At 47.9% G+C, this 16,117-nt stretch overlaps 1 protein-coding gene across 1 annotated transcript in view; it reads right to left on the reverse strand.

Annotated features, from left to right (window-relative positions):
- URB1 (URB1 ribosome biogenesis homolog) overlaps nt 1-16,117 on the reverse strand; it is a 2,274,827-nt gene that overhangs the window by 1,273,803 nt on the left and 984,907 nt on the right. Inside the window, exon 15 of the mRNA XM_069636341.1 lies at nt 15,948-16,058. Within this exon, the coding sequence (XP_069492442.1) occupies nt 15,948-16,058 (111 nt within the window). The remainder of the gene's footprint in view (nt 1-15,947; nt 16,059-16,117) is intronic.

Genomic DNA, 16,117 nt, shown 5'->3' on the forward strand with positions numbered 1-16,117 from the left:
TGGGGATATCATGTTCTTCTTGGATTGTCACCATAGGGACCATCCCTCCCCATGAAATCCACCAGCTGAGTACCACCCCCAGGGGGACTATCGGGTAGCAGCCTCACCTCCCTGGCCTCATGGAAAGGGGCTCCCCCAGGGGAGAAGTGACGACATCCATGATTGGTCACACAGTCCAGAGATTGCTATGCCAAATTTGATCATCATATCTGACAATGTCTGTCTAGGAGTGTGTTCAATTGTTACATTTGACAGAATATGATAATATTCTTAGGATGGTCTAAATTCAGTTAACAGAGATTGGACAAGGGGATAATATAGCTTGGCCCAAGCACTTGTAGCATGTCAGTGAAAGCAGACAGGTAGCTTTTACTTCATAAGAGTCCCCAATTCATGTTTCTTTTCCTATTGTCTAACAGTATGTATGCCAATTGGCTTAAACCTATATGCTTTTACAGCACAACATACAAGAAAGTGACCAGAATTGATCTTTTACTGCCATCCTCAATTGGTCTAGTGCGCATTTGGCATATCATGGCAAAGGAGTAGCCCCTAAATTAAACTAATATCAAGCTAAATAAATTAGACCAAGAAAATTGCATTAGGTATGGTAATGAACTATTTAAGATTGAGTAATCTAGTAACTTAATAAATATACCCCAGATTGGTTTGCGGAGCAAGAAGATTGCGCTTCGGTGGAAGCAACTGCTCCGCTGGGTATAGCATGGAAACCATGCCGCTTGCATTAAAGATTCTTCTGCAACTGTACGGAAAGGTGTTAGGGAGAATTCTCTGTTTAGGCTGAATTTCCCTACCTAGTGAGTCCCCCAGCAGCTTTGCTGGATTTCTGGGGTTTCTTTTTTTCTCCTGCCAAGAGTGGGACTCTTTTACCCTCACTCTTGGACATGTTGAAGTGTGTTTTCTTGGTTAAACCTTGTGTTGAATGGGCTATGGGGTCTTTTACTCCATAGGGCCTCATGTATTTTTGTGATGTGGGTTACACAGCACCCTCTGTGCCGTGACCCAGGGGTGTCCTAGGGACTCCCCAACATAGACTCCATACCCTGGGACTGACTACTGTCTCCCAGGGCATGTAAAGTCACCAAAGACTTTGCTAGTCTTGAATCCTGAACAGAACCAGTACAAACCATCATATTGTGGACGTACTGGCTGGGGCAATTCGATTGCCCCAGGGTCTGTTAGTCGAGGGGGCACGTCTCCGTCCCCCCTGATCGAGTTTTGGCTGGTGGCAGTGGAAACTACGTTTTATATTCAACCGCGAATATTTTCCTATGGGATTTCCCATTGTTTTAGGCTAACACATTTAATTATTTATTTACGGTAGCCTTAAACATACCGCCGGTTTATATATTTATTATTATGACTCCGGTTGGGACTTTTTGCCAAAACTTGATTCTAAAATGGCGTTGGCGTTCGCCTCTGTAACTCTGACCCAAAGTGGAGCCCTTTGTTCCACTTTTGGCGGGCTTCTCCACAGAAGCCCTCCAAAGTGGTGCCACTCTGTCTGGGGTACTTAGGAGGGGTGGAGGGGGATTTAGGCACCCTGGACTGAGTTACCTTGGTAACTCAAGTCGCACTCCGTCCTGATTGGCCCAAGTGGTGAGCCGGCCGGCTCACCACTTAGCATGTTTGAGTGACAGCTAGGCTGGGTGAATGGGGGTTTGCTGCATAAAAGCAGGGCTTTGGGGACTGGAACTTTAGAAGTCGCCACAGGACCAAGAATCCGACGAGGGAAGAGCTGAGCCGACCTGCTTCGACGACACCACCCGGTGGAGCCCTGCTGAACCGCCTCACCACTTTTCCCGACGACCGAGGAGAACTCTTAACGGAGTGGCTCCTTCCCTTGACTGGTGGGGACAACCAGTTTTCGCCTTCTTTTCGCTTCTCGAGGTATCTCGTGGCCGCCTTGCCAGTGCCAAGCACCCCGGCAACCGGAACCCCACCACTTTTTACCCCAACCACGAAAGTCGGTACAACCCTTTGACCGGAGGACTCCGCGGCTGGTTTCTTCCCGGGCAGTGCAACGACCTTCTTCTTCTGCTCTTCTGCGAGAACTTCTTCTCCCCTGACCGACGTCGAGCCTTGCTGCCACTGCCTGGAACAACTGCCACCGCTGGAGGATCCTTTCCGCTTAAGGTACCGTGTTCCGCCTGGCTTCCCTTGCCACCGACTGTACGGGGTAGATTTAGCCCCCGGCTTTCGAACCTGGGAGTGCCTGGAACACCCTGGCTAAACTTTCTAAGCCACTCTAAACTCTTTCTAACTCTTTGCAAGACTTTGAATCCCTAATAACAGTGTGATCTTGGGCACATTTTCGCTCCGGCTACTCTAAGAGTGGGCCCTGCCTAGTGACTTTTGCTCACCTGTGACTTTGTGCTTCTTTGAGCCTATTGCAAGTGTTCTGGACCTTAGAGTGGTGTGTTTAACCCATTTCTGTTTCTTTTTATCCCTTCCTTAAACCTACTAGAGTGTCATCTAACGTTAAGCGCTCACCTCTGTTTTAATTATGTGGAGTTAACTTAGAGTTGTCTAGATAGGAGTAAGGGTTGAAACTGCTTTCATTATAACTGTGTTTTAAGTGTTTTTACTATACTTTGCTAGAGTGTTTTCAACTTATGTGTTCTTAAAAAAAATAAATAACTATATACTTTTGAAACCAAGCCCTGGTCAGTGTTTGCTTGTGCTATTGTGTCTGAGTACATATTGTGTATACTTTGCATACTGCCTAACTCTTCTTGAGGGAAGTCTGACTGCTCAGCCACAGCTACCAGGTAAATCTGGGTGGTGCGGACTGCTACCAAGTGGGTTTACTGCTATACCTGTAGTCTTAAATCTTTTGCAGTGGTCCCCAAGGGAACTGCACAGGTTTCTGCCTAACAAAAGGAGACAGTGCTTAGCCATACACAAATGTTACATACCATCAAATGTTACATACCATCTAAGAGCGCGATTTTACAGTGAGATGTGCAGCATGCTGATGCCCGAGCTGAACTAATGGAGGAGCCATGGCTGTGTGTGAGGCCCACTGACACAATTATTAACCAGGACATGCAAGGAAGGCCGGCCTGATTGGTGAGACAAGATATGGAGTCAACTAAATTGTATGGTGTGCCCCCCAGTCAAGTGGAAAAGGAACACAAGAAAATATATGACAAGAAGAGAGCGGTGCAGACTGATAAGATTAAAAACTTAATTAAGGTTAAAAAATGTACGCCTAGTCCATAGTCCCATTTCCTCCATGTATGGTAGGGTGACCAGATGTCTGGGTTTTGCCGGGACTGTCCCTGTATTTGGTTCTCTGTCTACCTTTCTCAAGATTATGTTTCCGTTGGAAAATGCAGTGGTCTCTGTTTTTGTAGGTCTTCATAGCTTGCAGGCCGGAATGAACAATCTTGCACAGAAGAAATGCTGTATTTTACTATTTAAGATAGTGTTAGTTTGTGATAAATTAATTATAATAGTTTCTTTGAACAGTAACACTTAAACCCCCTTCTTCTCCAAACGCTATTGAAGTGTGGTGCCTTGACAGCCACTTTGAAGAGTTAGTCCTACTTTTATGTTAGTTGCCCTGTGCCAGTTTTTTACTAGATAAATCTGGTCACCCTCATGTATGGGCATCCCTCACGAGGGACGGGAATGTAACCTCTTTTCCACTAGAAAAATAAATTTCCCCTTTAAATTTACTGGCGCTCGGCCCAAGGCGTGCAGGCTCTCTTAAACCCGCCCACTGGCGCCACACCTCAGTCCCCTTTTGACACATCGACTTCATTATACTCTAGCAACCTCACTGGTCTTATTACAGGTGGATGGATGGTGGGACGTATGGAGGAAAGGGGACTATGGACTAGGAGTAAGTTAGTCACTCCGTTGAGTAACACTTAATTACTCCTACGTCCTGTCCCCTTTCCTCCATCCTGTATGGGTGATTACAACTGACACAAAGCACTGGGGAGGAGAGCCTAACCCTCTAGACAAATATATTTTGCAGGACCGCTTAACCGAATGCCGCATTTGCCTTGGAACTGGTATCCAAACAGTAGTGCTTGCAAAAGGCCGAAGGGGTGGCCCATGTTGCTGCCCTGCTGATCACCTGCCAGGGAACGTGGCGCTGGAACGCGACAGTGGCCGCCTTTGTTTTTACTGCATGCGCCTGCATGCCCGGCAGCGGATCCTTACCTTGTATGCCTCCTGGATCGCTGCTGTCCTCCATCGAGCTATGGATGTCTTGGATGCTTGCTGCCCAGGACTGGAGCCTCCAAATGTTACAGTGCGCCTGTCTTGCGGATGCCCTTCGTCCTGTCCAGATAGAATTTCAATGCTCTCCAGACATCGAGGCTTTGGAGCGGTTTCTCTGCATTTTCCTTGGGGTCCGGGAAGAAGGTAGGGAGCACAATCTCCTCGTTGATATGGAAGGATGATACCACCTTCGGAAGAAACTTAGGTTGTGTACAGAGCACTACCTTGTCTTTGTGAAATCTAGTGTATGGTTCTAAGGCGACTAACGCCTGGATCTATCTCACTCTGCGAGCGGACGTAAAAGACCAACTAGAAGGGCTGTCTTCAGGGAAACCAACTCGATGTCTGCTGTGGCCATGGATTCAAATGGTTTGTGGCTATAGCACTTAACACTACGTTAAGATCCCAAATGGGATGCATGTGTTTGACCCGAGAGTAAAGCCTGGTCAACCCAGTCAGGTGTTTCTTTACTACGGGATTGGCCGAAGACAGGATACAAGAGTCCGAGTTCTTGTACGCCACGATAGTGGCCAGGTACGTTCTGCAGGTATCGATCGACCTGGACGTCAGACCTGGCGAGATAGGCCGAGAATGATAAGACTTGGTTGAGGGTGCATGTCAGTGGGTTCACCCCATTTTCCTTAGCCCAAAAGCAGAATTTCGTCCATTTACTTTTGTACTCCTTGCCCATAGCCTGACTCCTGGCACTTTGAATGACATCCAGATTGTCGCTGGACAACTGAAGGTGCTGTGCTAGTTGAGGGCCCTTCCCGAGGGGTAGGTGATACTCCCCCCTCTGGAAGGGCCCTCTACTGACTGAATTGACATCTGTTGCAGGTCTGAGAACCAGGGCTGCGCCAGCCAGCGAGGAGCCACAAGGATTATCTTGAGGTTCATGATATTGCTCACCACATTGTGCACAAGTGGTGAGGGTGGGAATCCAGATGCCCACATCCCGTCCCAGGGTATCTGCATTGCGTCCCCTAGAGAGTTGAATCTCCTTCCTCCGCAGGACGCAAATTGCTGACACATCCGATTGTGTAATGTCGCAAACAGGTTTGTTGTTGGGTGGCCCCATCTGCTGAACACTTCCTGGAGTACTCTCCCATTCAGCTGCCACTCGTAATTGTCGGCGGCCAGGCGACTGAGCCGGTCTGCACCGCCGAGAGCCACACTTCCTGGCTGATAGCCCATTCCCAGATCTTCAGGGTCAACGAGCACAGTTGCAGGGATCTGGTACCCCCCCCCTGTTTGTTCATAACATGCAGGTCATGTTGTCTGACTGGATGCACACCGATGGTGTGGAGAAAGGACCTGAGGGCCAACTGTATAGCCATAAATTCCAGCCAGCTGATGTGATTCTGCCAGTCCGTCGGGGTCCAGAGGTAATGCACAGAGTGCATTCCCATGGTGGCTCCCCACCCATGGAGTGAGGAATCCGTGGTAATGGTGTACTCTATGGGGGGGTGGACGGAACGGTCTGCCCACCAGAATGTTCTCCTCTTGTTGCCACCATCTGAAGTCTTGGTCCAGATGTTGTGGGATGGAGACTGGGGCCCCGATGGCCGGATTCCTGATCCCAAGAATTTGCAAAATGCAACTGGAGCCGCCTCATGCAGAGCCTGGTGAATGGGACCGCCAGGAGGCATGCTGCTAGTATGCCGAAAAGGTGTTGATACCACCAGGCTGTGGTGATTAACCTGCTGTGGAAATGGGAGACTGCAGATCGAATTGATGTCACCGTGTCCCTTGTGGGGAAAACTCTATATTGCTGTGTGTCCCACAACAGGCCCAGAAACACCAGCGCCTGTGTAGTTGTGAACTGAGACTTTTGGTAGTCGATTAAAAACCCCAGGCCGATAGGGTAGAGATGAATCTGTCTGCGGCGTCTCGAACCTGCTCAGGAGAAGAATCCTTGACTAGTCAGTCATCGACGTGCAGCCCCTCCAACCAGAAGAGAGCCGCCACCGCATTCATGAGTCTTGTGAAGACTCTCCACCCTGAATTTAACCCAAAGGGCAGCACCTTGTACTGGAAATGCAGGCCCCTGACCAGGATGAGGAAGGCCCTGTGAGGCTGCACAATGAGAATGTGGAGATACGTGTCCTTCAGGTCAAGGGAACACGCCCAGTCTCCCCCACACAGTGTCTCTGCAATGAGCGCTGGCGACACCATCTTTAACTTTTCCAGGGGTAGGTAAAGATTGAGTGAAAACAGATCCAAAACCATTCGCAGGCCCGCCTGGTACTTCTGCTGGGGGGCGGGTGCTCTGCCGCTCTGCTCTCTACAAGGGAGCACATCTCTGCTACGAGTGATGGTGTGCCGATCTGTGGGTTGGGGCGGGGGGAGAACTTGGAGGGGGAGACGGAAGAGGTAGCTGGAAGCCCCAGGACACCACTTAGATGACCCATGCGTCCGGAAACGTCGCCGCCCAAGCCTGACTGCGCATGGCCAGCCTGCCCCCAACGGTGGTGCTGTGGACCAGAAACTAATCATCATTGTTTCTTCTGGTTAGAGGCTGACTGGGAGAACTGTCCGGCTGCCTGGCTTTGCAGTCCTGGACCGCACGGAAGCCACCAAACGATCGCCCCTTGTCTGAGCGGGACTGTCTGTGAGAAAGGTTTAGCTGCCGGTTTGGTAAGAATGACAAGCGACTTTGCTGTCTGAGAGCTGCTCTTCTTCTTATCGAGCGCCTCATCAGTTGAGGGTGGCAGAGATCACCTCCCTCAAATGGAAAGTTGAGGATTCTATCATGCACATCAAGGTTGAACCTGGTAGCTTTTAGCCAGGCCGTGCACCTCATGTCTGTTGCCAAACAGATTGCTCTTTTAGCCATGTCGATGTAGCCTACAGGAGACTCCATAATGTCCTGAGCCACGAGTTTCTCCTCAGCTAGAGCAGTTTTAAATGAGGCTTGCTTGTCCTTAGGGATGTTGGGTAGAATGTCTGTGATTTCCCTCCACAAGCGTTGATTAGCCGCAGTGATAATGGCGTCTCTGTTAGCCTACCTGAGGTGCAGCCCGGCTTTCGAGTAGACCTTCTTGCCATATGACTAGTGTCTTTTCTTCCTTGTTCAGATGGGCTGCCATGGCAGTACTAGAAGAGGAAGCCTGGGGCTTGACATACATGGATGCTGCAGCGATAACTGATGAGAGCAGTATGCTGTCCCCCTCGGCTTGTCTGACCCTAGCATCCAGAGTGGGGCTTGAGCAAGCCCTTTTTGGCCAAAGCCTCCACAACCTTCTGTAGGGGGATGCCAGACCTCACCTTCGCCCTGATGCTCAGGACCTCTGCCAGAACTCCAGCTCCTGGGGCTGGGGGATGCCCAGGCATTACGACAGGCAGGCAATCCTGTTATAGAAGGCTTTTGTTGAGGAGGAAGTGTCCTGCTCCTCCCAGTCTGTGTCATGCTCGTCCTCTGCCCCCCGGGGCGTGGCGCCAGTCACCTTTTGAGGCTCATCCGTGGTGGAGTTTGCACCTGCACTGGGACTGCTGGAGATTCTGGAATGGGCTGCTGCAGAGGTGAAGCCGGAGGAGGGAGCATGGGCTGTGTTGTATTGGGTTGCGCCAGTGAAGTCCTTACTAAAAGCCGGTGTGCTGATCCATTTTAGAAGCATACAGATGATCTCTGCAGCTCTGAGGAGGCAAATGGATCTCCCTCTAGTAAATCCAAAGAAAATACAGGCCATATTGTTATTGAATATCCATTCCTGTGGAGAAGGAGACTGCCTATTAAAGTAATGTGCCTAAAAGTTGCAGCCAAGACCACAATTTCATTGACTGAATATACAGGTGCCCAGGCTTCACCCCCAATAGGTAATGTGCAGTGGAAGGGATAGCTAGCTACTTTTGTAGCCTCAAACAGCTTGGTTAGTGTGAAATAATCAGACAGGAGTCAGGGTGCGTTAACCAAGGTAGTCCTTTAATCGGGATGAAAACACAAATTCACTTTCCTGCGTAAGCTTAAAAAAAAGAAAAATGCCAGAATTCAATTAAGAGTTCGTTGCAAGGGTCGGGCATACAGATGCGGTCGGTTTAGCCTTCTAGCCAACTCAATAAGCCCAGTGGAAACCCTTGTCACTCTCGCTCCAGCTCTCAGGGTCCCTCTCTGTCTGCCGATCAAGAGAAAAGAAGAACAACCATAGGTTATAGATATTTTGTTTTATTCCTTGCCTCCCCTGATCACCGTCCAATCTGGGAGCACCCTGGACTCTATGCTATGAATGGGTTTCCAGTTATCCCCCTCCCACTTGCATGGGCAGTACCCGTATCCAGGCCGCTGCATCTCGTTCTGACTCAGCACCGTCCTGTTATGACCCCAGGTAGCTTCGAGCTGGAAGACCCCTGCAGCCCCGGCCTTGCAATGCGCATGAGCCCAGAAGCGATTCCTCTTCTTCACCCGTGAGTACGGGCTTTTAAACCCACGGCAGTGTTTCATGCATTCTGCCCTTCGAAGCTGGGTAACCTTGGGGTTTTGCACCCTGGGAGTTGTAGTGCGGGATTGGTCTTGTGCACTAGCGTAGGCATCAAAGAGGGGGATGGGACCTATCAGGCGAGAGGGCATTCTGGATGTAGAAGTGCCGGTAGCGTCGGGCCGTACATGGACATTAGTAGACACACCCTCACATGTTGTAAGGCCAGATTGTACAGAGTGCATTCTGTATGTTGAAGTGACAGTAGTGTCGGGACGTACATGGACATTAAGGGAGATAACCTCACACACTCCCACCAAGGAACCAAGCCGTTCAGGCGGGTCACTCAACCGGGACAAATAGTCGGCGACCAGTTGGTATTTGCCCGGTTTATGAACCGTAGTGCAGTCAAAAGGCTGGAGGGTAAGGAAGCACTACAGGACCCGATGGTTGGAGTCCTTTTGAAGGGCCAGCCACTATAGGGGAGCATCCTCCGTATACAAGTTAAAATGTTGCCACAACAAATAATATTGAAGTGATTCAACCGCCCACTTAATTGCCAGGCACTCCTTCTCAAGCATAGAATAAGACAGTTAATGTGGGAGTAACTTTCTACTGATGAACGCGACGGGACGGAGATCAGACTCACCACCTTGTGACAATACTGCTCCCAGTCCAAAACCGGAAGCATCAGCTTGTAAAAAGAAAAAGTCTTGGTATAATCTGGACTGTGCAATATAGGGCAACAGGAAAGAGTAGAAACGAGGGTGTGAAAAGCCTTGACAGCCTCGGTTTACAAGATTGCTGGGTGATTAGCTCGAAGAGCATCCGTCAATGGAGCGGCAATAGTCGAAATTTTGGTGGTGGGGTTTCGAAGACTCTGAATAGCTTGAATCTTATCCACAAGAGGAGTTATCCTTCCTCGTCCTACAGTATAACCCAGATACCTGTTTTTTTTCCGCTGCCAGTCGGGTCTTCTTGGGATTTATATGTAGTCCCGTTTCTTTGAGAGTTATGGTAACCTCTTCCTATGACAAACTGTAGATGACGATGTCGTCTAGATATGCTGCGACATATGACACAAGTGGTTGTAGTAGTTTATCCATTAAAGTGTGGAATGTAGCAGGCGCCCCGTGTAGTCCAAACAAGAGTACTGTAAATTGAAAAAGGCCTTGTGGGGTAGCAAGAGCGGTCTTCTCTTGGTCTTCTGGATAAAGCGGAATTTGCCAATAGTCCTTGGTTAAGTCTAACATGCTCAAATACATAGCTGAGTCCATGTTTTCAAGCAGCTTGTCTATACGGGGCATAGAATATGCCTCGTAGTGGAAAATGGCATTCAATTGTCGGAAATCCATACAGAACCTTGTGGTGCCATCTGGTTTTGGGACTAGCATGACGGAAGAACACCATGCCCTTTTAGAGGGTACTACAATACCCATTTTAAACATCTCGTTGATTTCTCGAGAGACCTCACTTCTTTTGGCTTCCGGTATCCGATAAGGCCGTAGTCCGATTGTTTTTCCCACCTCAGTTACGAATGAGTGCACTATTTCGTCTATTCTGCCAGGGATACCAGAAAAGATAGAAGCTACAGATGCTAAAACGTTGAACAGTTCTTCCTTTTGGTTTCTACCCAACTGGTGGCCCAGCAGTACATTGGGGATGTTGCTTGGACTATTTGGTACCAGTTGTTCTGGTACCGATAGGTCTGCTTTGGTGGCGTTCAGAATCAGGACAGGGATTTCCTTCCAAAATGTCAACAGGTTGATGTGATAGTTTTGCAACCTTACCCACCTATCTGGCTGTTCTATCTCATAATTGACTGGTCCCAACACTTTTGTCACCTTGTAAGGGCCCTTCCACTGGGACAATAGCTTGTTCTCAGTGGTAGGGAGAAATACTAGCACTTTGTCGCCTACCTTGAGCAAGCATACTCGAGCCGTTTTGTTATAATGATGCTCTTGTTGTTCCTGGGCTCTTCCTAGGTTATCTCGGGCAAACTCGCTCAGTTAATGTTCAGATGGATATCTGAACTCTGACCTGGTGGGCAGAGGTTTAGAAGGCCAGCCTAGTTTCTTGGAACAGGGTAACCTTGTGGACAAGCCAGACCAATCAAGGTAGCATTGGCGGCAGTCAAGACTAGGTCCCAGGAGGGGCGAGGGTGACTGAAAGACCTCAATGAGCACACAGAGTAAAGGACACTTACAAATCACTCCCAGTCAGGTATATATATATCAGAAATACAAATCCATTTATTCAAGGCCTTTGAGTTTCAAACACACAGTAATAATCAACAGTAATACTTTTAAACCAACACAATCCTACTAAAATACATATATATAAGACCAAGTGGCCTAAAGGGTTAATGCATGAAATGGGTCCACAACCTAGAAAGGGGAGGAAGCAGGCAGTGCAAAAAGTTTTTAGGCAATTTTACAGTAATCACAATCCTAACTGAAAGGCAGTCCACTCCCTAAGAAGAGGGGAGCCTATTGCTCAAATGTACTTGCAATGCTGGCGCACGCGGTACTGCAGGTGGACGAAACCGGGTTCTCTTGTAGGGTCTGTAGCAGCTCAGGAAGGTGGGTGAGGTGATGCAGAACATGTTCCCACTATTCGTGGAGGGTCTACCAAAGAGGGCAGAACAGGTACCAGGAGTTGGGAATAGTTTGAGAGCTCAGGCTATCTGTGGAAAGGAGTGAGGCACTCGGGGGCCACTCGTGCATAAAAATGGATTCAGGCACTAGGTGCCACTGGTAAGGGTTGCAAGTACTCGCCGAACCTTGGTGCACTCCGGACCAAACTTCGTCAGTCGAGTCCACTTCAGTTGCAGGTTCAAATGCGGCTATGCAGCTTTCAGCTGCAAAGTTACAACGATGGAGGAGAGTGGCGATTTCTCCGCTTCTGGTGGATGGATCATGCCAATTTCATTGTAGCAGGTTTCAGGGCAAGGCGGGGGGGGGGGGGGGGGGGTGAACAGCAGCAAGGCACCTGCGAAGTTTGTCACCAGGGCTGGGCGACACGGTCACTGAGTGTACTCTGGTTCGGACGTTCTCTCTTTACTTCAGACCCGGGAATGCCAAGTGTATGAAATTCTGTCCGAGTGCTGTGAACACAGAGCTTGCGATGTACCAAGTTTCATGGGTCGCCTCGAAACGGCGGCAGTGTCAGAGCAAAAGTCCTGCGCAAGCTGATTAGCCCACTGGTTGGCCCAGGGACACTTCCGAGAAGGCTTCCTTGCAGGGTTTGATGAAGGTGCTGAGAATAGTTCGTCCCACTATTCAAATGGGTCGAAGCGTCTTCGCAGACTTAGTTCGATCAGATGCAGAGGGGTCCAGCGGGACAACAGCAGGCTCAGGGTGCCAAACCTTCCAGCGGGTCACCAGCAGTTCCTCGACTTGGCTTCTTAGTTTCAGGATGCTTGGATCCTATCCTTCGTTCAGTAGGAACTCAAGAGATCGATCTGGTTTTGGTGTTTGGAGCCTTCTCTTATCCAGAATCTCTTTCGTGCCAAAATGAAGATGACCCAATGGGAGATCTGCTCACAGGCAGGCACACAATAGGTGGACCAATCATGGACCACGGTGGTCCCACTCATTCACAGCACACCAGACTCTCTGGCACCCAGGATGTGTATTGGAACCAGACAGTTCCACCCATATTGTGAAAGCACACACACAAGGCATGCAGAAGCCCATGAAAACTTGGCGTTTCGCGGGAGAATGCATGCCCAAATAAGGACTGACCCTTACTTGGGTCGGCTCGATGTGTGGAAGGTGAAGGGGAAAGATGGACAAATGACAGGACAAAGAACATTGTGGCATGGCCATTTTGGAGCCAGGCCACCTTTCTGTGCCAAACGCAGTAAATGCGGTTTGCATGGCAGGAAAGGGTAACAAATATATGAAAAGATAAGCTGCCACCAGCCCTGTCCAAAGCACACCTGCACTTCTCCTAAAAGAAAATCCTTTGAGGGTGTCTTGGGCACTGGGAAATGACAGGAGGACACAAGCGCACTGTACTGTAAGGTACATTGTGCACTTGTAACATGTTGCAGAAAAGTTGCAACATTGACAAGGACTAAGGGAAACAAAGGGCCTCATTGCGAGTTGGGCGCAAAGGGATACCGGGCACCGGTAAGGACACTGGTGCCGGTAATCCCTTTGCGCCCTATTCCGAGTTCCCTTAGCGGGTCCCTTCCTTTTACCAGGCGTTAAGGGTGGGACCCGTTAAGGGACTTTAGAGCTAATAATGGTACCGCAATTTGCTATGACCCCAGATAGCTTCGAGCTCGAAGTCCCCTGCAACCCTGGCCTGGTGCGGGATTGGTCTTGTGCACTAGCGTAGGTATCAAGGAGGGGGCCGGGACCTATCAGGCGAGAGGGCATTCTGGATGTTGAAGTGCCAGTAGTGTCGGGCCGCAGATGCACATTGTGGGAGATAACCTCACAGTTAGTTTGACACCAACAGTTACGAGAAGCTACATTTGATTCACCAGAACTGCTGCCATACAAATATACTGATGTGACATTTACACTGTGCTTGGAAATGAGCATTCAGAATCATTAAGACACATCTAGAAGATAGGCAAAATGGAAACACATCTAGAAGATAGGCAAAATGGAACCTATACAAATTGGCACAATGTGATTTCTCCTATTGAAGTTAGAATTGTGGCACTCAATGTCATTGTTACACAAAGGTAGCTTCTAATTTATTGGGTGTTGCCCGATACCCACAAGCTGCTTTTATCTCCTGCTCATTATAACTTTAATTTTGATCCTTGCAGTAGTCGTGTTTGTCTGGATGAGAAGAACAAATTACTTAACCCAGGTAATGTTTTTTTTCTGATGGATTCTACTCCCACAGGTTCCTCATTTCAAAATACTTTTTAGGCAGTGACAGCTTGCACAGGATCATTTTTCACTAGCAGGGGGTGAGGTGCTATTGTGCTTTGATTGTCCACTCCCTGGCTGTCGTAAATGACTGTTTCCAGCATACATATAGGGCACACCACTCCTAATGACCTCAGTTAAATCTTTTCCCCCATACTCAGCAACTGCGGGAATGCAAACTAAGCAAGAGAAAAACATGTGCTTACTCCTGAAGTGTCTCTGAAGTTCTCTCTGTGTCAGGCAAGCTGTGAAGGCAATGTGGAATGTTTGGGAGAACAATCCATTAGGAATACCTTTACCATGAAGTCTAGGCACTAATGTTTTGAAAAGGTAGGGGAGAGATTTCAAAGTAAAGTCTAAGGCCGGAACCCCTCTATTTAAAACTGAAATGGCCACCACACCCCTGGTAGAGTATGCTTTAAGGAATGGAGGCATGTCTTTTCAAGTTAACCTTTAACACTCAGCAATGCAGAGAATAACCTATTGGGAGATGCTCTGTTTGGAGATGGCTAAGGCATGTTGGACCCCTGCACATACCACATTTGATTGGCCTTCCTTTCTGGGGTCCTTGGATCTGGCCACATAGTACCTTAATGCTCTTTTGAGGTCAGGTCATTCGGTGCTTGGAAGGATGTGGCAGCGGATAGAAAACAGGTAATTTTATCTCCTGACTTAGGTGAAATTCAGATACCATTTTGGTAAAGAACTAGGGTTATTTTCTCTATAGAGAACCACAAAAGAGGTGGCCTGGCCATCAGAGCTGGTAACTCGCTCAATCTTCTGGCTAAACTTACACACCAGAAAAGTGATCTAAAGTGTTCAAAGCCTACAGGAACAAAAGTGAAGGGGCTCGAAAGAACAGCCCATAAGAAAAGGGAGGATCAAATTTAGGTCCCTGGGTGGAACCATGAACTATAAGATGCAAACCACGAACCAGCCCCTCAAAACATTTATTACAGTAGGCATACGTCAAATACAACCACTGGTCCTGTGTCCTCTTGAACACAGAAATTGCTGCCAAATAACCTTTCACTGTGCAACCTACAAGTCCCAGCCCGACTAGGGACAAAAGAAACTGAAGAACTGATGAAGTTGAGCAAGTGTGGGAGTTCAGATCACACTTTCTGCACCAGGTACATACGTTTCTGCACCTGCATTTGTAAATGGCCATGGTAGCCAGTCTTTGTATGAAGAGGAGAAGCTCACCACATTCACATCCCCCAACGACCCCTTTGGAGAAGTTCCCTGTAGCAGAATACATCACACTTCTTGGTGACAGTGGAAGTGAAAAGGTCTACGTGAGGGGTTCCCCAAAGGATGAAAAGAATTTCTGATAGAACCTCCTGGCATAGTTGTCACTTGTGAGACATCAGGCTTTGCCAGCTCATGGTGTCCGCCATCACATTCTCCTACCCGGCTTAATGGACCACTGACAGGAAAACGTTCTCCAAGGTCCAAAACCAAAGATGCAAATTGCAGTAGTCGAGCCAAGAATCTCAAATTGCTAATATGCCATGTCATTTCTGTAACAGGGATAAGCTTCCTCATATTGCAAGTAGGGAAAAGTAAGTCCTTATCACAAGGTTGATCAAAATGTCTTCGGTAGTAACCCAGGCTGGAGGGGATGGAGGATCATTTTTGCATCTGGGTGATCATAGAGGAGTAGGCAGCCCATTACGCCATAACTCTACAAGGTTGCGATCTGAGGTAGGAGTGTAGTTGCTGTAGTTAAACTGGTATCTCAATCAGTATTTTTTAAGAGCTTAAGATATAGTGATTTGTAATAGATTTGTATTTGTCATGAAAGCAAGCAGAAAAAACACAGCGGATGGATCGAGAATCAGCTCAGCAAAGCTAACTAAAAGTCAATCCAATATTAGGTGGCCCACCAGTGCTGTGGCTTTGCTACAAATCATGAGAGCCAGGAGATCGACCTTAGTGGGCTTTCTTTATTTTCACAGCCAACATTAGGGAGCTCCATATTATTTCTCACATCCATCTCAATACTCTCGATCACAGGGTGGATGAGCAGAATGGAACATTGGTAAGCTAGCATGCATTTAAAGCATCATGAACTGGCTCAATGAAAGGGAACTTATGGATCAATGTAAAATATGAATATAAACAACATAAATTAGAATTCCTTAGTTCTTGGAAACAGATTGATGTTTACAAACATTAAACATGGCCTTATGTGGCCGGAATTTGAACACTGGGAAAAACCAAATCAACTTCAAAAATCAATCAGATAAACATCATTGTGCTAGTCATTAAAAAAAGTATGCCCTAAAGTGCTAGTTATCTGTTGTAAACCTGCTACAGTGTGTAACCCCCAAACTGATAAGAACAACACAAAAAAGAAACAAGTAGTGGAAATGCTCACCTTAACAATTAGCAATTTGGTCGACGTTTTGAGTTGTGAATTTTTACTGGTCACAAACATTTTCAAAAGCAGACAGAATACAGATTTTTCTCCACAAACTTTATTTGCATCCTACGAGAAGAGAATGGAAACGTTAGAGCATTTAAAGGAAGCCAGTTACGACCAGTGTG

Source organism: Ambystoma mexicanum, chromosome 7p (genome assembly GCF_040938575.1).
Source record: "Ambystoma mexicanum isolate Mex_15411 chromosome 7p, UKY_AmexF1_1, whole genome shotgun sequence".
NCBI classification, from domain to species: domain Eukaryota; kingdom Metazoa; phylum Chordata; class Amphibia; order Caudata; family Ambystomatidae; genus Ambystoma; species Ambystoma mexicanum.